Source organism: Chrysochloris asiatica, unplaced genomic scaffold (genome assembly GCF_000296735.1).
Source record: "Chrysochloris asiatica unplaced genomic scaffold, ChrAsi1.0 scaffold00084, whole genome shotgun sequence".
Taxonomy (NCBI): Eukaryota; Metazoa; Chordata; class Mammalia; order Afrosoricida; family Chrysochloridae; genus Chrysochloris; species Chrysochloris asiatica.
The window spans coordinates 9,680,827-9,690,947 of NW_006408602.1; the positions used below are offsets into that span (position 1 = coordinate 9,680,827).

General features: G+C 40.4%; 1 protein-coding gene across 1 annotated transcript in view; it reads left to right on the forward strand.

Annotated features, from left to right (window-relative positions):
* Positions 1 to 227: 227 nt before the first annotated feature.
* Positions 228 to 10,121, forward strand: part of NDUFAF4 (NADH dehydrogenase (ubiquinone) complex I, assembly factor 4) — a 77,536-nt gene continuing 67,642 nt past the window's right edge. The window contains exons 1-2 of the mRNA XM_006865863.1: positions 228 to 363; positions 988 to 1,091. Of these exons, the coding sequence (XP_006865925.1) occupies positions 228 to 363; positions 988 to 1,091 (240 nt within the window). The remainder of the gene's footprint in view (positions 364 to 987; positions 1,092 to 10,121) is intronic.

Here is a 10,121-nt window from a genome sequence, read left to right on the forward strand (position 1 = left end):
CGTGAGGAGATCAAAAAGTGCTGCTGCCTCTGATTAGTTCCAGAAGGAGCTTGTGGCCTCCTAACCGCTAGGGGGCAGCGGATGTATGTTTAGTACTTTCTTCCCTACGCTTGGCCTGGCCAGTCCCAGGGCGGCCGGTCGCGCATGCTCAGTGCGACCCGGAGGCTGCCTAGCTTTGGTGATTTCCCACGTGCAGCGTGAACCTGAGGGCATCATGCAGTAAGGAGATGGGGGCATCCGTGGCTCGCGCGATCAGGAACTTCAATCTAGAGAACCGTGCGGAACGGGAAATCAGCAAGATGAAGCCCTCTCTCGCTCCCAAGCACCCCTCCACCCAGAACCTACTTCGAGAGGAAATGAGCCGTGAGTGATGCGGGGGGCCTGCGGGTTCCCTGAGCGGACGGGCGGGGCGGCCCCCCCGCTATCGTGGTCCCGCCCGGAGGCCGGGTGACCTGGCTCAGCCGCCCGCGGACCGGGCGTGCTGGACGCAGGGAAGGAGGAGCCACTGGTTCGGTGACATTGAGACTGTCCCTTCTGCACCTGCGGTTGAATCCCTTAGCAACTTGAATCAGAATCGGAAGGCGTTGTGCAGCGGAAGTGAATGAGCGCATTCATTAAGATATAAAGACCTTTTTAATTGTCCTAATGAACTGGAGCCTGACCTAATACTTAAATTTACATATAAAATCCCTGTGATACAACAACAGTCCAAATAATGGACTTCTGATGTGGCGCTGTAACTTAAGCACTGGACTGGGAACCACAAGGTCAGCGGTTCAGACCCACCATCCGATCCTCAGAAACCCTGCACAGGGTCCCTATGAGTTGGAATTGACTTGATGACACTTAATAACAACATTCAAATAATGACGTTTATTTTAAAAAGCAATTTAAAAGTGGCTGTCTTGTGCTTAGGGTCTTAGAGGAAATTTTTTGTTTTAATACTGTGGTGATCTTATTTTTATTTTTAATTTTTTTTCTCTTTAGGCCATCCAGAAATTAAGGGGAAAATTGCTAGAAAAGATGACAAGCTGCTGTCATTATTAAAAAGTGTTTATGTTGATTCCAAAGATCCTGTGCCTTCTATGCAGGTAATGTATGTTTTAATTAAGTAAATAAATACTTTAACTTACCTGAGCTCAATGGAAAATCACTTATTACTTGCTCTTTGGAAATGCTTATCAGTTTTCAAGAGCAATGTGGCAGGTGGCAAAAGAGTAAGCACTCTGCAGGTGTGATAGTGCAGATGGCAGTGTAATTGTGATGGAAGAAATATGCATTGGCACAATGGCTTGGTTCATTGGGTAACTCTGAACTCCTAAGACTTGTAAAAGTAATTATTGAATGTCAGTTGTTACATACTTGATGTTACATCAGAATTTATGTGATTTGGTAAGGCATTTCTGTTGTGTGCCATTGAGTCATTTCTGACTTAACAGCGATCCTGTATAGAGTTTTGAGGTTGGCTGGTGAGTTTGAACCATCAACCTTGCGGTTCTCAGTCTAGTCTTATCCTACGGCGCCATACCGGAGCTCAGAGCACTTCTAGTGGTTATCCTTTGAACGACTATAAAGTTTTACCTTAATATTCATTTCTCATCATCCTTTGAATAGAATTGTGTTCTAATTTCAGGGATTTCTTTAGTATTTTTATTTTAATTATAGAAAATATCCAAAAGAATGTATCAAATGAATAATACTTTGAGAATAAGGATCTATATGTAAGTTTATATATATGAAAGTATTGGGAGGTAATGCCATGTACAGAGCAGACCAAATCTCCTTGTTTCATAGTGCTTATAGTGTTGTGAGGAACATAGAGGAGCAATTGGTAAGTACATAATTACTGATGTTTCTGTGAAGAAGTATAAGTGTTGTCAGAGTATACCAGAGGAACCTAGTTTAGACTGAAGGACCTTTAGATTGTTTCTGAGAAAATGACATTTAAAGTCACACATGAAGGATGAGTTGACGTTAAACAGATGCGTGTGTAGGGGGCCAGATAGTTCAAAGTAGTAGAAACAGTTTCATCAGGAAAGAGCCAAAGTTGACTCCCAGATTTTTTTCATTCTAAAATTTTGTCTCTCTCTCTAGATAAGTGATAGACTTAATTATTTTCACAGGTATGATTATTAGTTTAATTTTAACTAGAGAGGTGATGAGAAATTTACATGCAAATCATGCAGATGTAAATCATGCAGATAGTAACAATGAAAGGTTTCATTTGCCACCAAAATGCACATGCAAAAGGAGACAAAGTGATATGGCTGTAGTCTTTGTTATTTGTAGATTGCTGTTGTTGTGTGCCCTTGAGTTGATTCCATCTCATAGTGACCTTGTATGGGGTTTCCAAGAGTGACTGGTGAGTTTGAACTGCTGAACTTGTGGTTAGCAGTCCAGTGCTTATCCTGCAGTGCCACACCAGGATTCATTTATAGATTAGTGTTTCACTAATACGTCTAAAGAGTCCTTGTGTGGCACTGTAGAATAAGCACTGGACTGGGAAACATGAAGTCGTAGGTTTGAACCCATCATCTGCTCTATAGAAAAAAGGTGAGACTTTGTACTCCTGCAAAGATTAAAAACCTCGGAAATTCTACATAGGTTCGCTGTGAGTCAGAGTTGACTTAATGGCACTTAACAGCAACAACAAAGGAGCTCTGGGAGTGTAGTGGTTACGAGCTGCAAGGTCAGCAGTTCGAAACTACCAGCTGTTCCGTGGGAGAAAGATCAGGCTTTCTGCTCCCGTAAAGATTTATAGCCTTGGAAACCCTGTACAGGGTCACTATGAGTCGGAACCGACTCCACGGTACATAACAACAACAACAACAGCAACAAAAAGGTTACATGCAAAGTTGTTGATTCAAACCCACTAGCTGCTCCTCAGAAACCCTGTACAGGATCACTATGAGACTGAACCAGTTTGATGGCACTTAACCACTTAATACTTCCAAGTATTTCTTTCATATTATATACTAAATTATGGTTTTGAAAATGGTTTTAGAATGTGAAGAAAATTAAATTCTTCTTTGTTTAAATCGGAGTCCTGGTGTGGTGCTGTGGGTTAATGTACTGGACTGCAAAGTCCGTTTGAACTGCAAGGTCAGTGGTTCAAGCTCACCAGCTGCTCCTTTGAAATCCTGTAAGGGTCACTATGCATCAGAACCAACTTGATAGCACTTAACAACAACACATTTAAATCAGCAATCCTGGTATGGCACTGTAGGATAAGTACTGGACCGCAAAGTTGGTTTGAACCACAATGTTGTTGGTTCACACTTAACCAGCTGCTCGTCAGAAACCCAATATGTGTCACTGTGAAACAGAATCAACTCAATGGCACATAACAGCAATAATCTCTTATGTATTACATGTATTAATTGTCCTCCAGTTGGTTTCCAACTCATAGCGACCCTATATAGTGTTTCCAAGACTGTAAGTCTTCATAGGAGCAGAAAGTTTTATCTTTCTCCTGTGAAGCATCTGGTGGGCTTGAACTGCATACTTTAGACCATGTGGTTTGCAGTCCAGTGCTTATTGTATAGAGCCACCATGCTCCCCACATAAAGAGATTCATGATATTAAAATATTGGCAGATATTAGGAAAGGAGCCCTGGTGTGGTGCTGTGGGTTAATGCGCTGGACTGCAGAGTTGGTTTGATCTACTAGGTTGGCAATTCCAGCTCACCAGCTGCTCCTCAGGGTTGCTCTGGGTTGGAACCCACTCAATGGCGCTTAACAACACACAACAATTAGAAGAAGTCTGAAATGATTTTTTTGGGGAGTGATGATTTAAAAAGATTTAATTTAGTAGTTATGTTCCAGGTCCCTTTTTTATTTGGGGCCATTAAGAGTTTTGTTATGATTTGTGATTTCTCTAGCTACTAATGGTACTGTGTCATAGGATGGATCATTTATTTGTCCTGGTGTGGCATTGTAGGGTCAGCACCGGACTGTGAACCACAAGACTGGCATTTCAAACCCACTAGCTGCTCCTCGGAAAAACCTCTACAGGGTCACTATGAGTTGGAACTGACTCAGCAGCACACAACATCACTTACAGAAATTCTGGGCTGTTCCTAACCTCATAAAAATAGTCTTACATATTTTCTTCAAGGAGCTCTGGTAGCATAGTGGTTACAAGTTGGGCTGCTAACCTGAAGGTCAGCAGTTCGAAACTACCAGCTGTTCCATAGGATAAAGATGAAGCTTTCTGCTCCCATAAAGATTTACAGTCTCGGAAGCCCCATACAGAGTTGCTGAGTCGGAACTGACTCCTCGACATATATCTTCTATTGTTATGTTAAAATTTTAATGGTATTTGGTGTATCTTCATAAGACTTCAAAAGTCTATTTAACCTGTTTCCAAATGACTGACCATTTTTCTAACTAATGATATGACTCAGTCCTTTTTACACTCCCTTAAAATGCTATTTTATGTGTAGACAAGGAACCATGGTGGCACAGTGATTGAGCTGTGAGCTGCTAACTGAAAGGTTAGTTGTTTGAACCACACCCAGCGGCTCCAGAAGAGAAAAGACTGGTAATCTGCTCCAGTAAAGGTGATAGCTTAGAAGACCCCAGGAAGCAGATGGAACTCTGTCTCATGGGGTGACTCAAAAATGGAATGAACAACACCTAGCAACAACATACGTGTATACACACCCACACATCCCTGCTTGTATGGATCTGTTTATTGTTGTGTCCATTCTGTTTATTTATAGTTCTACACCAGAGCCTCACCTTTTTAATTAATAAAGTTTAATAGTATATTTTGGTATCTGTTATGACATCTCAGTCTTTGCTAACATTTCTTGGTTTCTTCATACATACTCTTTTTTTTTTTTTTTCCCAGATGAACTTGAGAATCAAATTGTCAGGTTCTTTTAAAACTCCTGTTTGAAATTTGAGTGTAATTGAATTAGAAGCTGTGAATTAATTTTAGGAGCATTAACATCTTTGAATTAATAAACCTATTGAGGATAGAAGGAAGGTTGTTATTGTGAGTGGGACTTTTTTTACACCCTAAGTTTTTTTAACTGTTCATTGCTAGTATATCAAAGTGATATTTGTATTGGAGCTAGCCACATTGCTGAGTTTTTCATATTTTTTGTTTTTCAGTTGATTATCAAATTTTTAAAAGATATTCTCATTCTATCTGCATGAAGCTATAGTTTTCTCTTTATGTGGTGTCCTGATGTGGCACTGTAGGGTAAACACTGGACTGCTAACTGCAAGGTTGGTCGTTCAAAACCACCAGCCATTCCTTGGAAAGGCTATGCAGGGTCACTGTGAATCAGAACTGACTCAACAGCATTTAACAACAGCAACAGTATTTTTATATGCTTTAAATCTTTCTTTTACTAAGTTTTCTGTAACATTAACATGGACTCCTGATGTGGCACTGTAGGATCAGCACTGGACTGTGAACCACAAGGTTGGCAGTTCAAGCCCACCAACTGCTCCTCAGAAACTACAACAACGTGATGTAACATCAGAATTAAGCATCATAACTTATTCCTTATGTTGTTATGAAGTGCCATTGAGTCAGTTCCGACTCATAGCGACCCTGTATAGCATAGGATGCCACCTATGTTTATGCATTAATTGATAATGTGATGGTGGCTTCTGATTTAAAAATCACTTTATCACATTTGGGAAGTTTTTTTTTCTATTTCCAGTGTCCCAAGTTGTTGTTTGTTTATTTGTTTGTTTAAATCAGGAGAGTGTTGAGTTTTATAAAATAGTTTTTCAATGTCAAATGATTTTTGTGTTTTGATAGTAATCAGAAGGGAAACCTGAATAAAAGTATATATATATGTAGAGTGGAAGGGGCTAGGAAGATGAGAAAACTTTGAATCTTAGAAAGTGCAGACGTTGTTAGGTAGGAAGTTTCAGGCTAAACTTGTAATATGGAAGTATGAGAGTGTGCTTAGCCTTTGAAAAATAATTAGGGTACAGTACAACCAGGGGTTGTGAGAAGGGGTGATGGGGGCTAGATCATGAAGGCCCTTGTTTGTCTTGGTAAAGAATTGCGATTTTATCCTGAGGCCCAATGGCAAGTCATTAGAGAGTCAGTGTTAAAAAAAAAATAGATTCAGAGTTGCTTTATCATGAGGAGAGTTTGGAGAGTAGACTGAAAGGGAATAGTGTAGATTTTATCCATTTAGGAGGGTTTTGCAGTAGTTCCTGCAAGAGATGTTGACCGGGTCTAGTGAAAGGAAGAGCAGTAAATGGCTTTAGAGAAACTTAGGTGGCATTGTCAACAGGACTTGGTCTTTGATTATGGATGAGGAAGAGTGGTATCAGCTGCATTTCCTAGTTACGGGTAAGGCGTAAATGCAGATTGTGAGTTCAATAGTAGAACTCAGTTGATCAGGGAAAAGTGACGTTCTGTTTTAGACACTTTGAATTTCGGGTGCTGGTACATTGGCAATAGATTTGATTTGGTAGATCATACAAGGGAACTTCAAAAAGTTCATGGAAAATGGAATTAAAAGATGAAAATAAAAAATGCAAACTTTTTTTCTCAACATAAGCTCCAACAAGTTCAAGATGCTTTTGGAAGTGATGATACCAGCCATTTATTACATTAATAAGTGATGGTATGTCAGTCCTGTATATAGTTCTCTACTAGAAACTCTCCTTTTTAATTACTAAATTTAAATAATATGTTTTGATATTTCTAACGATTTCTTAAGGTTAGGAAACAAAATGAAGCCAGAAGGAACCAAATCAGGATTGTAAGCTGGATGCCTAATGATTTCCCAACAAAACATTTACAAAATTGCTCTTGTTCCTGGTGGTTTTTCTGCTAAAGCTCTGGCTAACGTCTGTAAAAGACTCTAGACAAGCAGATGTTATCATTCTTTGGCCTTTCAGAAAATCAACAAGCAAATTGCCTTGTTATTGTTAAGTGCCATCGGAGTCAGTTCTGACTCATAGAGACCCAGTATAGGCTTTCTGAGGAGTGACTGGTGACTTTGAACCGCAGACCTTGTGCTTCACACTGACCTTCCGGTCCATCACTTACCCTACAACGCCACACCAGGATTCCAAATTGCCTTGAGGATCCTCCCAAAATGATTACCATGACCATTCCTCTGACTGGTCTGTTTTTGATTGGACTAGACCTCTTCCACGAATCAGGCTGTGAACCACAAGGTCAGCAGTTTGAAACTACCAGCTCTTCTGCGGCAGAAAGATGAGGCTTTCTGTTCCCATAAAGATTTACAGCCTCGGAAACCCTGTACAGGGTCACTATGAGTTGGAACCGAACTCCACGGCACGTCACCAGCACCACCACCAGACCACTTCCACCTCTTGGTAGCCATTGCTTTGATTTTGCTTTGTCTTCAGGATCCAACTGGCAAAGCCATGTTTCATCTCCTTTACAGTTACTTAAAGAAACGTTTCAGGATCTGACCCCACTTGTTTAACAATGCTGTTGAAAGCTCTGCTCTTGTCTGCAGTTGATTAGATAGAGTGCAATCTTTTTGCATCCACTGAGTAGAAAGTTTGCTCAACTTTAATATTTCAGTCAGAATTGTGTGAGTTGAACCAGCTGAGATGTCCTTGGTGTTATCTGTTGTTTCTGCTATTAATCATCAGTCTCATTAATCTCATTAATGCATGAGCAAGTTTAATTTTTTTCTCACAAATTGCTGTGGATGTTCTATCACTGAACTTTATCTTGAGCTTTCATCTGTTTTGAGTGTTAAGTCCCATCAAGTTGGTAACAGCCCATGGCCGCCCTGTATAGGGTTTCCAAGGAGCGGCTGGTGAGTTTGAACTGCCAACCTTGCGGTTCAAACCGACTTTTCAGTCCAGCACATTAACCCACAGTGCCACCCCAGGGCTCCGCTTCTTAAACTGAGTTACCCATTTTTAAAATGTTGATTTCTCTGGGCACTGTCCCCAAAAACTGATAGTAAAGCATCAGTGATTTCACATTTCCCCACCCTGTTTGTGCATCAATTTTAACAGAAATTCTGTTGTTCTGACACAGGCTCCTTTCAAACTGGTATCTTAATGCCTCAAACTAGGTCCTGTTCAGGTATGTTATCACAAGTGGTATGAATTTATTTTGATATACAAAACCCAAAAAAAAAAAATGCGTAGTGTTTTCACAATACCCAATTTCCATGAACTTTTTGAAGACCCCTTGTACAAGTGCAATTTGAACCTGACAGTGAAAAGAAAAGTCTAGGTCAGAGATCACAGATTTAGAAGTAATTAACATGAAGATTGGGTTGGAATTTAAGAGAACATGAGGGGGCCTAAACTTGGGGAACACATCACTTAAGGAGCAGCAGAAAGGATCCACAAAGAAAATTAAAAAGGAACCACTGGAGGGGCAAGTAGAGAACCAAAAGAAGACTGGCATGGACACCTAGAGGACAGATGTTGTTGTTGTTGTTAGGTGCCATCGAGTTGATACCGACCCATAGTGACCTTATGCACAGCAGAAGGAAACACTGCCCTATCCTGGGCCAGCCTCACTACTGTTGCCACGCTTGAGTCCATCGATGCCGTCACTAGGCCAATCCATCTCGTTGGGGGCCTTCCTCTTTTTCTCTGACCTACCGCCTTACCAAACATGATATCCTTCTCCAGCAACTGGTCCCTCCTGACAATATGTCCAAAGTATGAGAGACAAAGTTTGGCCGTCTTGGCCTCTAAGGAGCACTCTGGCTGCACTTCTTCCAAAACGGATCTATTGGTTCTTTTGGCAGCCCATGGCACTTTGAGTATTCTCCTCCAACACCGTAACTCAAAAGCATCAATTCTTCTACAAGCTTCCTTATTCACTGTCCAGCTTTCGCATGCATATGAGGTTATTGAAAATACCATGGCTTGGGTCAGGCGCACCTTAGTCCTCAAGCTGACATCTTTGCTCTTCAACACTAAAAAGATCTTGTGCAGTAGATTTGCCTAATGTAATACGTCAGCTGCTGCTTTGATAGTTGATCCAAGAAGAATGAAGTTCTTGACAACTTCAGTCTTTTTTCTGTTGATAAGAATGTTGTTTATTGGTCCAGTGGTGAGGATTTTTGTTTTCTTTACATGAGAGATAGTTGCAGGTATATTGTCAACAGTCAGCAGTGGTAGATGCTATGGTGGTGGTGGTATATGTACCTGTTGAGTCAGCTCAGATTCACAGTGACCCTTGTACAATAGAATGACACACTGCCTGGTCCTGTGCCACCCTCACAGTCGTTGCTGTGTTTGAGCCCAATGATGCTATACTGAGTTCAAATAAAAACTGAAAAATGACCTCTGAATTTAATAAATAGGAGAACTATTTTGTTGTTGTTGTTAAGTGCCACTGAGTTGGTTCTGACCCGTAGCAACCCTGCATAAGGGTTCCTGAGGAGCAGCTGGTGAGCTTGGACCACCAACCTTGCAGTTCAAAACCAACTTTGCAGTCCAGTGCATTAACCCACAGTGCCATACCAGAACACTTTAGAGATAGCAAATTTAATTATCTTTTAAAACTTGGCTGAAAAGAAAATTGGTTATAAAGGTGTTTTGGGGTTTGGGCATAGTGACTGCAGCATTTTATATTTTGAACAGGAAGCAGCACTAGATGGTGCAGTTGAAATGAGAAGGGAATGGTTGGCATAGCTAGATCACAGGAATGGAATACAGAGCACAGATGCAGTTAGTATGCTAGGATGCCCATGCATAGGTTGGTGAAAATAATTACGTTTTGTGTGGGCATTGGGGGCATTAGTTTATTTTCGCTGAAGAGTTAAGATCAATAGCAATACTTGAATTAGTTAAGGTGTTTAGGGGACACTGATTATGAAATATAAAGGGCTATCAAGTTGTTAAGGTAGAATCAGAAACCAGCTCTTCTAAAGCAGGTACGGTCTTTGGATTGAATCAGTTCTTTTATTTTTTTTTTTTAATACATATGAAATAAATTTGATAAGTGAATGTTATATGTATTTAAATATAATTTCTAGACCTAACTAAATTTATTAATGGTAATGTAGAGCTGTAGTAATTAAATGATAGATGATATGGCAAGCCTGACATTGAAATATGACTCATTGTAATGAGAAAATATAGCTTGGTACTATTTATGTAAAAAGATTGATAAAGGAGATGAAAGA